The sequence below is a fragment of the Bos javanicus genome, chromosome 4, assembly GCF_032452875.1.
Source record: "Bos javanicus breed banteng chromosome 4, ARS-OSU_banteng_1.0, whole genome shotgun sequence".
Taxonomy (NCBI): Eukaryota; Metazoa; Chordata; class Mammalia; order Artiodactyla; family Bovidae; genus Bos; species Bos javanicus.
In genome coordinates, this window is record NC_083871.1 from 91,227,138 (window position 1) to 91,244,345 (window position 17,208).

A 17,208-nucleotide genomic window follows, 5' to 3' on the forward strand; every position below is an offset into this window, starting at 1 on the left:
AATAAGTACCCATTTCCTTCTGTATGCAGCTCTCTGGGTTGGGATCTAGGAAATGTTACTCTGTGTTGAAGGTGCCTGAACTACTCTACTTCAACCCTCTATATTAAATAAAGTGACTGTCAATATCCTAGTTGAAGCTACAGAGCACAGATAGCTCTTTATAAGGAGTGCAATGAGCCATCCAAGCTAACTCAGCAGAGAGAACATTTACTAATAAAATGATCTTAGAGACCCATTGACTTGATGGATGTCTGGGACTGTGTAGGTAAGAGGCACCCATGATAAAAATGGTAGCAGATTTGAAGCCTTTAACAGGGCCTTTTAGCCATCCTAGCATGGTTTATTAGCGTGACACAGGCTCCCTGTTTTCTCTCTCTTTAATGATACTGTTCTACAAACCAATGAATGTTTTCATTTGGAAAATAAGAAACCATTGACATGTTATCTGAACTGTGGTTTCTTTAGTGATGCCAAGGGAATAAATATGTTAATTCTGTGCTTTGAGGAATGTATTCGGTAAGGGTCATTACTTCATTGATTTCATTGGACACCAGGTCCAGTTGAGAAAAAGTTAATATTATACACCTTGGACTATTTCATTATGCAAAAGTTTGACTTAGAAAATGGAGAATTTCAGTGATACTTGGATATACTTTTAGATGATGACTTTCAGATTACATTCTCACAAGTCATGTTTAATGTTTAACTCATTTGTTAATTATGATACCTGAAGCAATTGATGTCAAACTACTGCGTGATTCTTCAGAAAAGAGGCAATTACTATGAAAAACTACCACATAAATCTTGAAATAGTCACAAAGTCTTACACAAATAATTCTTTTTGATATAGAAATAAAAAACAATCTTCTTCACATATAAGGAAATGTATAAAAACACATTCCTCGAGGAAGAGTATTTTCTTGGCACATCAGGGCTTTTACAGCAGGAGTTAAATAACAGCAGAAGTGCCAACTGGAAAGAGTTTCCCCTGGCTTTAAAACTGGAACAAAACAACTCTCAACATTTGCAAAACATTCCTTTATTATTAGAAATAAATTATTTGTATAAAAAATTGCATGCGTCAACCATTGCATTTATTTTTAGCACAACCCAGGGCTTCAATCCAGTCAGCCATTACAAGAAACAGACTCATTGTCTTATACAAGTTGAACAATGTGGGACAGGAACGGGAGTTCTCACAATCACAGAAAAATACTTACAAGAATAACATCAGACAAGGTTTATTTCATATTTCAACAGCATTTGTTTTTGTTTTTGTTTTTTTCACAAGCTAACATTAGTTTCCTTTTGTGATTTTTTTTTTTTTTAACTGCTCATGAATAAGCAATACTTTAGCTTGACACTCATTGGTTGTATTGTATAAAACGGGTTTCTTCACTCCCTATTATTAATACTTTTGGCTTGTGGCTACTTTTTTGTTCCTTACAAGATTGACTATTGATTTGATTGATTGTAGTCTACAGAGATCTCCAGGAGTGAGTGTTGGTGGTGTCACGTTCATTGTTTAAGATCGCAGACCACATTTCTTCATATTGTATCATTTCCCTGTTTCAGATTGAATGATTGCTGTAGCTGATATATGTCGTCTTGGTGGAGGAAGCTGTTAAGACAAATTAAGACAAATTATAGTACAGGATAATACATCAGTTTGTTAAAATGATCTTAAAATTCAAATCTTACAGTGACTTTTTATACGTGGTCTTTACAACATATTATTTTAAACCACATAGTAGGAATTCAACAGCTGTAGAAAAAGAAGAATTTTTGATCTGTGAAACCCTAGTCTCATTTATAATATACACATTTAGCAGAAAACTAAAAATATGAACACCTTGCTATTTAATAAAGTTAGGTGAAATTCTATTTAATGTGTGTTTTGATTAACAGAGATTACGGTGTAAAAAAATGCAAGAACAGATCAATTCTGTATCCTGCAAAATAAAAAATATATATATATTTTTTTATAATCCACATTAAAGACATCAATTTTTTGAGCCTGCTTGATGACCAAAAAAGGGTCAGTCATTATAATTGGCTTCCCTGGTAGCTCAGATGGTAAAGCATCTGCCTACAATGCAGGAGACCTGGGTTCCATCCCTTGGTTGGGAAGATCCCCTGGAGAAGGAAATGGCAACCCCCTCCAGTATTCTTGCCTGGAAAATCCCATGGACTGAGGATCCTGGTAGGCTACAGTCCTTGGGGTCACAAAGAGTCGGACACTACTGAGCGACTTCACTTCACTTCATTATAATTAGTCATGCTTTGAGAGTGAATGTATCTTTTATTTAAATATAATACTTTTAAACTCTAAAAGTGAATGCACTAAAATGTATTGCCAACACATATTTACGGTCTGGTTTCATCAAAAGGATACAAATGGAGATGTTTAAAAAATAAAGACTTGAAGAAGCAAATGAATATTTAATTTTTCTGGTACCAGCTTACTGTGAAATAAAACCCATTATTGTAAGATTATTAAATAGGTATGAACAAGAAAATATTCTAAGTCAAATTGATATTCATACTTAAATTTTCAGAAATACAAGTCTAAATCCAGATAATTCCTTTGTGTTTTTGAAAGCTGTGATGGAATAAATCTCTGTTCTAAAATTCAAATGTGATGTTCTATTTTTCAGTGGAATTCTGGAATGAATAAGAAAAAAGAAGAAAAAATGCTAAACATATATGTTTCACTTTGTTGTTTAGTCACTAAATTGTGTCTGATTTCTTTGTGACCCCCATGGATTGTAGCCCACCAGGCTTCTCTGTCCATGGGATTTCCCAGGCAAAAATATTGGAGTAGGTTGCCATTTCCTTCGCCAGGGTATCTTCCTAACTCAGGGATCAAACCCTCATGTCTTGAATTGGCAGGCAAATTCCTTACCATGGAGCCACCAGGGAAGCCTATGTATTTCACTACATAAATCCAATCCACAGTGAAACACATTTTATTTTTTTTTAGAGAATGATTTACTTTTGAACACTGAATAAGAAAATTGTAAAGTTCCTTCTCTGAAATAATGGGTGATTAGACTCATTCCATTTTAGTGTACATGAACTCTGGTAATTGGCCAGATAATTTTTTATCAGAGACCAGCATTACCTAAAGACCACAATCAGTAAAATTAAAGCAAGTAGCCCAGGATGTGCTAGTTGTAGATGTTTTTGCTATTTTTATTTCCTTGACTATTATGAGCTTCATGCTAAAAACAGGTGGGACATATCTGCATATCTTTCTATATTGCTCACATTAGGTTATTATTGACATGCAATTGAAAGGAAGTAGATCTTAGATTTGGTTTCAAATTGCATCCTCTTCTCTCCAAAATGAGTGCAAAAACATCACTAAACCAGGTTATAGGGCCTCAGTTTCGTCACTGGTCCACAATCCATAACATTGGGTTTTTGTGAGGACAGAGGCAGGGGAGATTTGTGGGGGAACAGCAGTTTTCTTAGAGAATCAATATGGAATGCTTTACTTTCTTTTTACCCTTCTAAAAGCTAGGGTGTCTGCTCCATTTGGTTTGGTGTAAAATAGGACAGTGATTTTTATGGTCTTTATTTCATTTTTAACTTTTTTTCTTTCTTGTTTGTATAATGCTATCGTATCCTTCTAAATATTTTCTAAGAAAATAAAATCTATACTTCAGCTATGCTTTTGAAAGATTTTCATATGGTCTTTGTTGATAAGATGAAGAAAAATTATGAGTTAAAAAAAACGGCCCTGAAAGAAAAATACTCAACTTTTTGCCATATTCAGTATGTCTATACATGTAAGAAATATTTATCAGATTTGAAGATAGGTAGAAAGAAAAATTATGGAGGTAACAGAAGAACAATAACAAAAAGATCTTGACGAAGATGATATTCAGATGTTACTCTTCAAGGATCATTCCAACTTTAAGACTCTAAACCTCTTTAGAAATTCATGTTTTATTTTTTAGACTCTTAGAAGTGACCTCCAGAAAAAGATGGTAGAATTCTACTGAGAACTATAATTTACAAAAGGAAAGTAATCATAATTTTTTTGATTAGAAAAGGGATGTAAGGCTCTGAACACTTCTGAATTTTAAGTCTTATCTTTTTTATTATTCAGAGACCAATCTAGACTTTGTGGGCCAGATCACTAGGTAAAATGATATTGCACACAATAAAGCAAGTCATGTGAATGTTTTTTGCAAGTCAGTGCATATAAGGGCTTCCCAGGTAGCTGCTGCTGCTGCTGCTAAGTCGCTTCAGTCGTGTCCAACTCTGTGCAACCCATAGATGGCAGCCCACCAGGCTCCCCCGTCCCTGGGATTCTCCAGGCAAGAATACTGGAGTGAGTTGCCATTTCCTCCTCCAATGCATGAAAGTGAAAAGTCAAGTGAAGTCGCTCAGTCGTGTCCGATTCTTAGCGACCTCATGGACTGCAGCCTACCAGGTGGCAGTAGTGGTAAAGAGCATGCCTGCCAATGCAATACAGGTTCCATCTCTGGATCTGGACGATCCCTTGGAGAAGGAAATGGCAACCCACTCCAGTATTCTTGCCTGGGAAATCTTATGAACAGAGGAGCCTTGCGGGCTACAGTTCATGGGGTTGTTAAATGTTGGACACGACTGAAGTGACTTAGCACATAGGTACGCACATAAGTGCATATAAGGGTTACGTTAGGACTTCCTTGGAAGTCCAGTGGTTAAGACTCTGAGCTCCCAGTGCAGGGTGCATGAGTTCCATCCCTGGTCAGGGAACTAAGTCCCACACAGGGATTTGGCACTGCATGGCCAAAAAAAAAAAATTCTGTTTATAACATTCTATAGTCTATTAAGTGTGTAATAATAGTGTGTCTAAAAACATAATGCACATACCTTAATTACACAAAAATATTGCTAAAAAATGCTAACCATCATCCAACAACGCAAGTTTGACACAAATGCTCAGTTTTTGAAAAAAAAAAAAAAAAAGATTCAGTATCTGGGAAACACAATCAAGTGAAGCTCAATAGAAGGAGGTATGTCTGCAGATTTTCATAGCAGCAGTGGTACTTTTGCCTTCATTCCAGAAGTGTTACAGAACACAAAGGATTCAGAGATATACATATGAGCTAATGCAATACTTCTGATGATGTATATGCTTTGTGAAAATCAGGTTTGAATGCAGCAACAATGAATTTCCTGTGCACACACACTGGGTTTATAAGCCAGAGAAAGCAGATCTACCTCCAACAGCAGCTGTTCTCATGAATTATGCATGAACAGAGCTTAAGGACTATCATGTTACAACATTTGTTAATTGGGCACCGTTGATAAAATTCATATATATCAACTTTGTTCCTAAGTCTCTTTTCAGAAGAAGTTTTATGAAACAACACTTGACCTTTTTACTTGTGAAATGTAGTATTCTGCAAATTCAATCATTAACATGGACTTGTTTGGTGTACTTTCCAGCTTCACATTCCTTTTATTTATTCTGTGTACCTTTAGAAGCTGTAAAACCTTATATGTATGATCAGAATTTCAGGCATTAACAAGTCATCTTTAAGATGAAATGGCTTAAGTATGAGGATTTGTAGAGATCTATCAATTTGAAGAAAAAATATTGCATGTATATCATAAATACACAGCTAATTTGAAAAAAATTCCAACTGTAGAACAGTAGCCATAATTATCAAAATCCTTCACGTATTAAAAATAGAGATGCTAAAACAATAGTTCTAGAATTTTGTCTTCTCTTTTCTACGACCCCCAGCCCAATTTATATTTTCAAGACAGCAATGATACATCTACTTTTATACAGTGATTTATAGTTTACAAAACACTATCCTGTATGTCATTGTCATGTCATGGTGGTGAGGGTGATTTATCAAAAGTCTGATAGCAGAAAGTATGAGAATGCAGCAGCATGGACACAGTCCCAGTGAATTAACCAGCCTGGGACTGATTGAGAATGGGCTCCCTCAGTTTTGCAAGGAGGTTTTTCAAATCCAAGGAGGTACAGAGAATTTAATGGCAAAAGTTTTTTTCAGTTTTTAATTATACTTCCAAAGACATAAAATGTTCTTATAGAAGAAGAATATTGCATTTAAGCTCTTCAAGTTTTTGGTAGTTTTAGAGAGTTTGTGATTTTGGAAGACTTTTGACTCCATTCAAACATGTGGCAGACGGGATAGGCATCCACGGGGTCCATGGTCGCTAGTCATCTAAGTAAGCAAAGGTTAATAGTGGTTACAGGGAGTAAGATGGAAGAAGGATGTGTGGAGATTTCCTACACTCTTTTTTGAATGTCTGAACTGTAATCACTTTATCTGAGCCTAATTTATTCAACCCAAATTACTCCTGTAAAAGATGAAAACTACAAAGTACAGTTTAACCTTCTTTGAGGTCATAATTGACTTTATCTTGATTCACCTTATCTTGGCTTTCTTTCACCTTCCAAAAGTGAGCATTCAACTCCTCCAGAATATTATAGGATTACCTACCAGAGAGGCTCCACTTTTGTAATCTTTCATTCTTATTTCAGAAGAAATAGGGAAATGTACTCATGCTATGAAATTTCCATTTCAGCATCAATAGAAAATAATAGAAGGAAAACAAAATGTGTTAGACTTATTTCTATGACATGGAATTAGCCTTTATCAACACCAGAAATTTTCCCTTCAGAGAACCAATTATTTTTTAAAGGGGTAGAAAATGTTGATTATTTTTTTCCTTACTATGTTCCAGAGGTAAATCTAGTGAGAGGGTAACAGGCAGGAAGGCCAGGGGTCTCCAAATGGAAGAAATAGCCTGCAAGTGTCAGACATCTTTATCTCTCTTAAGCGGCAGGAGGAAACAAACTAGCAATATTTTTTCCTTCTCTACACAAATTTAAAGGGAGGTTTCTCTTAAAATACTGTGTTGCCATAATGACACCTGGTTTCGCCTGAAGTTAGCTATTCTTGAGCCTAGAGATAACCAATGCCTTTTTCTTATGAAAATGTTCGTCTTAAGCTATGCTAATGTGCTATGCCTTTACCCCAAACTCTGTCTCCAAGTCGGTTCTGCCTCTTGGCCCAGAACCTACTTGACAAACCAGTATGTTATACTCAGATATTGTTCCCCTAATCTATGTAAATGAAACTATTTGTATGGTGGTCTGCCCTTCTTCAAGATTCAAGTTAATCATTTTATGGCCCAGGATAAACCATTTGGTGCCAAGATTATCCCAAAATGCATCTTATGGGTGAGGGGCCTGGTGCCATTCTGAATTTTAAGACATTCCTTTCTTTCATTAACAGACTGCTAGTGACTATATAACATCCAGCTGAAGACTAGCAGGGGAGGGTACTCTTTCTACCCCCTTCTGATGCCTATGTCAGAAGCTTTCTCTATCTCCTTTATACTTTAATAAAACTTTATTACACAAAAGCTCTGAGCGATCAAGCCTTGTCTCTGGCCCCGGATTGAATTCTTCTCCTCCGGGGGCCAAGAATCCCGGTGTATTTGCGTGATTCAACAACAACCTTTCACTAGGATATCTGATATTTACTTCACTGTTTATTTGCTTGTTTCCATTTGCAACCACATTATATAAAGTTCTTTGGATTGCTGTTAAAAACCAAGTGCATCTATAGACTCTGGTGAGTCATATGAGATGTGCCAGTGTTCAAACTGTATCACTGGCCAACAGTAGTTTATTGACATTCTTCAATAGGTAATAACTTCCTGCACTGATGCTTTCAAGGCAAGCACACCAAATTCTGCCCTCAAGTCACAAGCATTCTACTCTGATAGAATGCCTTTAAGAGTAGTTTTAGTACATCCTCTGCTAAGTGCCCAAATAGCTCCACTATTAGTCAATTCCCTACCTATAATCAGAGGTGGTTTTAACAATTGGATACCAAACCAATCCTTATTGTGCCTTCTCTTGTACTTTTTTAAGGGTTCACATTTGCAGAAGGGTGAATAGATATACAGGTAAATTTGATATTCATGAACTGAAGGTCATCTTCCTAGAGGATCTGGCCAATCATTCCAAGAAGTCTGATAGTAATTGAAGTCAGTAAGTTTAATTAATACATGCTTATTTACTAAGGATAGTTCTGCATATAGGGCATCAAAGTAGACAGTGTTGTAGATTAAGTTGTTATAATAATTGAATCAGCTAAAATCAACTCAATCATCCCTGTATTTTATGTCAAATGTACAGAGAATAGGAGATATAGCCTCCTGGAAGAATCTGAGAGAGAGAATGTGTGTGTGTGAGTGTGTGTGTGTGTGTGTGTGTGTGTGTGTATGTATGCGCTCACTGTATTCAACTTTCTGGTATTTTGCAATACATACTTTCAATTTGCTGTTCTTCAATAGATACCAAGATGGACTTGAATAATTCAGTTAAACTCTACTGGATTAGTTTGGTAATAGTGTATTATTATGTGCTTCTTCAGAGATGAATATAGAGACGAGGAAGATAGGTGAGGGAAGGAAAAGTGGAGGGGTGGTTGTAGCAAGAGTCCTATTTTCAGGGTCATGATGCTTTCAGAGAAGAACTCTATCTGAATATATATTAAGAATTAGAGAGATCAATAAAAGCCAGAGAAGGGGATCACTTTGGGGAAACAAATATAAACTATGACTGAACCTAACATGTTGGCTAACTAGTTTTCTCCTTTCCCTAAATACATAAATAGCATATTTTCTACTTGTGGAAGGGGCTTCCCTGATGGCTCGGTGGGTCAAGAATCTGCATGGAAAGCAGGAGACACAGGTTTGATCCCTAGGTTGGGAAGATCCCCTGGAGGAGGGCATGGAAACCCGCTCCAGCATTCTTGCCTAGAGAATCCCATGGACAGAGGAGCCTGGCAGGCTACAGTTCATGGGGTCACAAAGAGTTGAAAACAACTGAAGCAACTTAGCACACACACATGCTATTTGTGTAAGATCTTTGGTAACTTGCTCCATAAATACTAGTTAACTGCTAATTCTATGAAGAGCAACCCATATTGAACTAACAACAATTGGAGAATGAATACTAAAGGATAATTTTATAAATGGAGCCTAGTTCCAATCTTCAAGCTCTGTGATGCTTCACAAGAGAGACTTGAGCGTTACCCTTTTTTAAAGAGAATTTGTGTCTATGTTCATGCTCTGGAGAGGAGCCACTTGCACTGAAATCCTTTGGTTCTAACCAAATGGTTCTAACCACTGTGATGGTCTCATGGTGTGTGGATACCACCATGCCCTTGGAACCATGTTGTACAGTCCCCAAGACCAGTAGAAGAATGTTCAACGTACATCTATCAGGAAGTGCTCCCGCTCTTGACCATCGGAAAGTCTACGGATGACTTACTGTTGGTTTCAAGACTCTCACAGAGTTCGCTTTTCACCTCGCCATTTGGTCTATCATTGCCTTTTTGGATCAGTTTGCTTTGCATGGTGGCAGCGGTCACCACAGCCTTGAAGCTCCTCTTGCGTTTTTGAACGTTCTGCTCTGGATGAAAAATTATAATATAAACCTTGGGCATATACAGCATGCCTAGAGACACCGAAGCACTTAAACTCATGGAGACAGTGAGTGTTGTTGTCTGGATGTACATCTGAGGAAGGAAAAAAACAAAAGGAATCAATGTTGGTAAGCCTGATCTAAGACACAGCAAATAACACAACCATTTTCTGAAATTATCCCAGATTCTCTTCTAAAAGGTCCTTATTAAAATTACCCTTACTTATAGTCAAACATTTCTTTATCCCTACCCACAGACGTGGATAAAGTTGTATTATTGATAAAGTCCAATTCCTTAAAACAGACCAAAAAACAAGTAGGCTGATGGAGCTTAATTTCCTGCTTAGATTGTAATTAACCATATATAAGGAAGGGAACAAAACTAGTCTAGCAAAAAACTAACACGTTATGTCACACAAACCTTCTTCAGGGGGGTATCCCAGGGTCAAACAATAAACTTAACCTAGAAGGTAAATTATATACAGTAGAAATAGAGTGGGAGTGAAATAGTCCATAACATCACTATTTCACACCATTGCTTGAATAATGCTAGTGTTCGCATCTACACATAATGACTTAAGTCGAGCTTCCAAACCTGATAAATCACAAGCATGCCATAAGGGCTGGATTTTTTTAACAGCCTTTCCCACCCAAGGATAATTCTGAGGGGGTTCTAGATGACAGCATCAGATCCAAATATGCGTGGGTGCTTTTAGAAAATAACAAAAGACTTCCTCCTTCCAAGATTGAAATATACCCTTTGGGGATGGGTCCTGACATCTGCATTTTGAGAATTCTCCCTGTGTGTTCACTTTTTATCCTTATTTCACTGAAATTGACTGCTCTGGTGCTTACAAAGAGAAGGCCCTCTGGAAGATTTTTCTTCCTGCAATCTAGAGGTTAATGAGCTGAAAAAGTCAAGCATAAAATCATTGCTTTTGGCTTTTTCATTTTGTTATGAAAACAGACATGATAATATTTTAATCTTTTCTCTTCCGCAGTATTATTGAGGTATAATCAAAAAATAGAAATTCTATATATTTAAGTATAGAACTTGATATTTTGCTGAACATATTATGAAATTATCTCAATCAAGTTAATTAATGTATCCATTACAGTTACCATTTTCTTTCTTTCATTCATTTTTTTTTTTAATTTGACTACATCAGATCTTAGTTGCAGCTCAGAGGCTCTTCACTGCAGTACATGGCTGTGGTTGCCAACAACATGTGGGATATTAGTTCCATAAGCAGGGATCGAACCCATATCCCCCTCATTGAAAGTCAGATTCTTAACCACTGGATCACCAGAGAAGATTCTTATTCATTCTTTTTATTTTATTTTACTTTTTGGTGAGAATGTTTAAGCAAATTTCTTAGCAAATTTCAAGTGTATGCAATTCAGTAATTTTACTATAGTCACATATTCATCTTGCAGTACTGGAAGTTCATGCGTTTTGAACAGTATCTCCCCAGTTCCCCTTCCCCCTGCCCTTGGCAACCACAGTTCTGCTCTCTGCTTCTATGAGTCTGCCTATTTAAAATATTTTTTAAATATTTAGGCTGTTTTAGAGCCAACTAATTGGAAAAGACCCTGATGCTGGAAAGATTGAGGGTAGGAGGAAAAGGGGGCAACAGAGGATGAGATGGTTGAATGGCATCATTGACTCAATGACATGAGTTTGAGCAAACACCAGGAGAGAGTGAAAGACAGAGATGCCTGGTGTGCTGCAGCCCACGGGGTTGCCAAGAATTGGACGCAGCTGAGCGACTGAACAACAATTTTAGATTCCACATGTGAGTGAAATCATGTGGCATTTGTCTTTCAGTATCTGGGTGATTTCCCTTAGAATAATGTCCTCCAGGTTCATCCATGTTGCCACAAATGTCAAGATTTCCTATTTTTTTTTGAGAGTCAGTAATATTCTATTATATGAATATATCACATCTTTAAAAATAAAAACCTCTGATTTACTAACATTTTTCATTTCCTGAGCTCAAAAGATAATTTTTCCCAAGTAAGTTGGAATACTGAGGCTACAAAGTAGCCATGTTTTCAGATTATGAAGAGATCCCTTTATCATTTACATATCTGTTCACCTGTAATGATACCTCTGAAAACATAAAGTTGTCAGATTGCATCTGGTAATCCCCAGGACCCAAACAAATTGTGTCCTTTTTAATAAAGGCTCAAAATACATATGCCTTCAAGGATAAATACTTGAGTCAACCTATGGCTGCTTTTTTCTAGGGGAGACTATTTCTATTAACAGATGACAAAGCCTTGAATAAGACACTGTCCAACCTGTGAAGAGAACTTCAGACACCACTAAAGAGGCTGTCCTTGTCAGAGAAATCATATCCTGTGGATTACTGAGTTTAAGTTCAGTTTATCTATCACTAAAGCTGTTCTTTGCTTAAAACCCTATCATGAGTGTGGGAACACTCATCAAGTAGGGATATTTAGGATTGGCTTGTTTCAAAGTTCACCTCCTCCAAGAAGTCTTCCATGATAAATCTTATCTTAATTATATTGTCCTTATTTTACTTCTAAGCACTAATGCATTGAAAAATAAATACAGTGGAGCACCTGCTAACATGTAACTATGTAACTATAGTCATTTATGTAAATTTTGTAATAATTCATATAAAACATACAACTAGAGTATAAACTTCCTTAGGATCTGTAATCCACATTTTTACTTACATATCTCTAAAAATTACATAATAATTACTTAGATACCACTCATAATACAGAAATTACATAATAATTACACAATAATTATGTAATAATAATAAGAAATTGCATAATAATTATATACATAATTTAATTACATAATAATTACTTGGAGAAGGAAATGGCAAGCTACTCCAGTATTCTTGCCTAGAGAATCCCATGGACAGGAGAGCCTGATGGGTTATAGTCCATGGGGTCGCAAAGAGTCAAGACATGACTTAGCAACTAAACAACAATAATTACTTAGATACCACTCATTATTTTCAAGTATATGAAGATCTTCAAGAACCCCTTGATTTATACAAATAATATAAAATATGTTTTCTATACATTCCACTGTGTGAAATGGACATTGAGATTGATGACGTTTTAAATGAGAAACACAAAATAATGAGATGTGAATCCAGATTATATAGGTTGGGCTATGCAGTGCATGCTAAGTCACTTCAGTCATGTCCTACTGCTTGTGACCCCATGGACTGCAGCCCACCAGGCTCCTCTGTAAGTGGGATTCGCAGGCAAGAATACTGGAGTGGGTGGCCAGCCTCAATAGAGGCATCATGAAAATACATCCCTCAGCAAAGTGATAAATTACTACACGTCATGACCTCTTAGGCTCAGTTCAGTTCAGTTGCTCAGTCGTGTCCAACTCTTTGCGACATCATGGACTGCAGAACTCCAGGCTTCCCTCTCCATCACCAACTCCAGGAGCTTACTCAAACTCATGTCCATTGAGTTAGTGATGCCATCCAACCATCTCATCCTCTGTCATCCTCTTCTCCTCCTACCTTCAATCTTGACCAGCATCAGGGTCTTTTCCAATGAGTCGGTTCTCAGGTGGCCGAAGTATTGGAGCTTCAGCTTCAGCATCAGTCCTTCCAATGAATTGATTGGTTGGATCTCCTTGCAGTCCAAGGGACCCTCAAGAGTCTTATCCAACACCACAGTTCAAAAGCATCAATTCTTTGGTGCTCAACTTCCTTTATAGTCCAACTCTCACATTCATACATGACTATTGGAAAAACCATTGCTTTGACTAGGCTACCCGCCAACAAGTGAAAACCCATATTATATTTGAGAGAACTATACAGTGGAAGTGAGAAATAGATTTAAGGGACTAGACTCATAGACAGAGTGCCTGATGAACTATGGATAGAGGTTCATGACATTGTACAGGAGACAGGAATCAAGACCATCCCCAAGAAAAAGAAATGCAAAAAAGCAAAATGGCTATCTGAGGAGGCATTACAAATAGCTGTGAAAAGAAGGGAAGTGAAAAGCAAAGGAGAAAAAGAAAGATATACCCATATGAATGCAGAATATACCCATATGAATGCAGAGTTTCCAAAGAATAGCAAGGAGAAATAAGAACGCCTTCCTCAGTGATCAGTGCAAAGAAATAGAGGAAAATAATAGAATGGGAAAGACTAGAGATCTCTTTAAGAAAATTGGAGATACCAAGGGAACATTTCATACAAAGATGCTCAATAAAGGACATAAATGTTAGCAACCTAATAGAAGCAGAAGATATTAAGAAGAGGTGGCAAGAATACACAGAAGAACTGTACAAAAAGATCTTCATGACCCAGATAATTACAATCGTGTGATCACTCACCTAGAGCCAGACATCCTGGAATGTGAAGTCAAATGGGCCTTAGGAAGCATCACTATGAACAAGCTAGTAGAGGTGATGGAATTCCAGTTGAGCTATTTCAAACCCTGAAAGATATGCTGTGAAAGTGCTGCACTCAATATGCCAGCAAATTTGGAGAACTCAGCAGTGGCCACAGGACTGGAAAAGATCAGTTTTCATTCCAATCCCAAAGAAAGGCAATGCCAAAGAATGCTCAAACTATGGCACAATTGCACTCATCTCACATTCTAGTAAAGTAGTGCTTAAAATTCTCCAAGCCAGGCTTCAGCAATACATGAACCATTAACTTCCAGAGGTGCAAGCTGGATTTAGAAAAGGCAGAGGGACAAGAGATCAAATTGCCAATGGGTCATCAAAAAAGCAAGAGAGTTCCAGAAAAACATCTATTTCTGCTTTATTGACTATACCAAAGCCTTTGACTGTGTGAATCACAATAAACTGTGGAAAATTCTCAAAGTGATGGCAATACCAGACCACCTGACCTGCCTCTTGAGAAACCTGTATACAAGTCAGGAAGCAACAGTCAGAATTGGACATGTAACAACAGACTTGTTCCAAATAGGAAAAGGAGTATGTCAAGGCTGTATATTGTCACCCTGCTTATTTAACTTATATGCAGAGTATATCATGAGAAACGCTGGGCTGAAGGAAGCACAAGCTGGAATCAAGATTGCTGGGAGAAATATCAACACCCTCAGATATGCAGATGACACCACCCTTATGACAGAAAGTGAAGAAGAACTAAAGAGCCTCTTGATGAAAATGAAAGAAGAGAGTGAAAAAGTTGGCTTAAACTCAACATTCAGAAAACGAAGATCATGGCATCCAGCCATCACTTCATGGCAAACAGATGAGGAAACAGTGGAAACAGTGGTTGACTTTATTTTTCTGGGCTCCAAAATCACTGCAGATGATGATTGCAGCCATGAAATTAAAAGATGCTTACTCCTTGGAAGGAAAGTTATGACTAACCTAGACAGCATAGTGAAAATCAGAGACATTACTTTGTCAACAAAGGTCCATCTAGTCAAGGCTATGGTTTTTCCAGTGGTCATATATGGATGTGAGAGTTGGACTATAAAGAAAGCTGACCATCGAAGAACTGATATTTTGTATTGGAGAAGACTCTTGAGAGTCCCTTGGACTGCAAGGAGATCCAACCAGTCCATCATAAAGGAAATCAGTCCTGAATATTTATTGGAAGGACTAATGCTGAAGCTGAAACTCCAATACTTTGGCCACCTGATGCAAAGAGCTGTTTCATTTGAAAAGACCCTGATGCTGGGAAAGATTGAGGGCAGGAGGAGAACGGGATGGCAGAGGATGAGATGGTTGGATGGCATTACCAACTCTATGGACACGGGTTTGGATGGACTCTGGGAGTTGGTAATGGACAGGGAGGCCTGGTGTGCTGCAGTTCATGGGGTCACAAAGAGTCGGACAGGACTGAGTGACTGAACTAAAAAAGATCTACTACAATTAAGAAAGTGAAAATGAAGTCGCTCAGTCGTGTCCTACTCTTTGCGACCCCATGGACTGTAGCCTATCATGCTCCTCCATCTATGGGATTTTCCAGGCAAGAGTGTTGGAGTGGATTGCCATTTCCTTCTCCAGGGGATCTTCCTGACCCAGGAATCAAACCCGGGTCTCCCGCATTGCAAGCAGACGCTTTATCGTCTGAGCCACCAGGGAAGCCCACTACAATTAAGAAGGTCCTGTTAAAATGTGACAATGTGCTTTTAAACCACTTAAACCTCCCTAAGATATGCCACCTACTTTTAGGCAACTTATGAATACTCATAAACTTCTCTTGCATTGGTTAGTCCTCTTTGGATTCCTACTTATTCTCCTGCTAGTATTGCTTCAGAAAGGCTATGCAGAAAATGGGCTGCACAGAAAGGATACAAAGAAAAAATAGAGCCAAATGCAAACTACAGATATAAATATTTCAAAGTCTCTCAAATAGGTAACCAGCAATTTTATCCAAGTCAGATGCAGCCAAGTCAATTTAACTTAAAAAAGAAACAAATCCAAACATAAATACCTCCAGAGATGAAACAGCCATGAAACAATAGGAACATCTGCATTGATTATGCTCCTGCTCAGTTGCTAAGTTGTGTTCAACTTTTTTGGGACCCCATGGACTGCAGTCTGCAAGTCTTCTCTGTGCATGGGATTTTCCAGGCAAGAATATTGGAGCGGGTTGCTATTTCCTCCTCCAGAGGATCTTCTCCACCCAGGGATCAAACCTGCGTCTCCTACATTGGCTGGTGGGGTTATTACCAGTAAGCCACCAGGGAAGCCCACTACATTGATTACTAGGATTCTTTTTATAAGTCTTAATCTGCTGGTCTTTTAAAAACATATAATACTAGACCAAACAATCATAAACACCTTTCTAGTTTGAAAGTCTTATAAATTTTATCTGCCACCCTAAATATACATGATAAATTTCTTCCCCTTTTCAGAATAATTTCTGTAATATATAGTAAATTTTATTTTGCTAAATATTAAGCATGAAGTAGATTCTGAAATGCTGATTTCCACATAAATGCATTACTGTAGTCTGTCCTTTCAGCAAGCCAACTCAATAGAAGATGTAATAAAATAGAATTAAGCCAAATAGTACTATGCTTAGTGTTTCAAGCTCTCCTTTAGTCACTATGCTTACAAATTATGCCATAATGCTGACCTTACTTATGTGCTCTCTTATAACAGCTTATGAAAATTTTAATGTGTTTACTACACAAAAAGCATTTATACCAAAATCATACCCTAAAATCTAAAACCTTATGATGGCCAAGTCTTTGTTAACAGGATTTTGGACTGTGAGCAGATTGAGTTTTTGAACTTCATATTTGAATATGTAATGAAATGAAAATGTATATATATTATAACCTCAGTGAAAGCAAAATAAGCAAAGAAATAAAATGCCACCACCTACTGTCATTCTAGAGATGCTAACGTCTTAGCACCATGGAAGATAGGACTTTAGTATCTCCCATATTTTGGAAGAAATGGAAAGATTACATTAAAGGATTGATGTTTCCAAAAACCTCCTGGATTTCTTTTATACCTGTTGAATAGTCTAATTATTTGAGTCATGTAAGGAAGGAACATGATCAAGCAGACCTAAAATTGAATTCCGGCACCAGCGCTTATGATTTATAATTTTTTTAAGATATAGAGATTTACAGAGAAACTCCACAATTGCCTTGTGGGTGGTAAAATTTTCCCTAGTCGACCCACCAGGTGACAATAAAACATCCCTGGCAATTGAACAGTTGTGAGATCTTGTTTTCCTCCCTAACCTTTAATTTCTTACCTATCAAATGGA

The 17,208-nt window shown here is 37.3% G+C and overlaps 1 protein-coding gene across 5 annotated transcripts in view; it reads right to left on the reverse strand.

The window, feature by feature from the left end:
• Nucleotides 1–1,019: 1,019 nt before the first annotated feature.
• Nucleotides 1,020–17,208, reverse strand: part of GRM8 (glutamate metabotropic receptor 8) — an 872,326-nt gene continuing 856,137 nt past the window's right edge. For 4 of the 5 annotated variants that reach the window (XM_061414602.1, XM_061414600.1, XM_061414604.1 and 1 more), the window contains 2 exons: nt 9,274–9,575; nt 1,020–1,621 (listed from right to left, as the gene is read on the reverse strand). In XM_061414602.1, coding sequence (XP_061270586.1) covers nt 9,279–9,575 — 297 coding nt within the window. In that variant the 3' untranslated portion in view covers nt 1,020–1,621; nt 9,274–9,278. The remainder of the gene's footprint in view (nt 1,622–9,273; nt 9,576–17,208) is intronic. The other variant, XM_061414603.1, reaches the window with a different exon arrangement.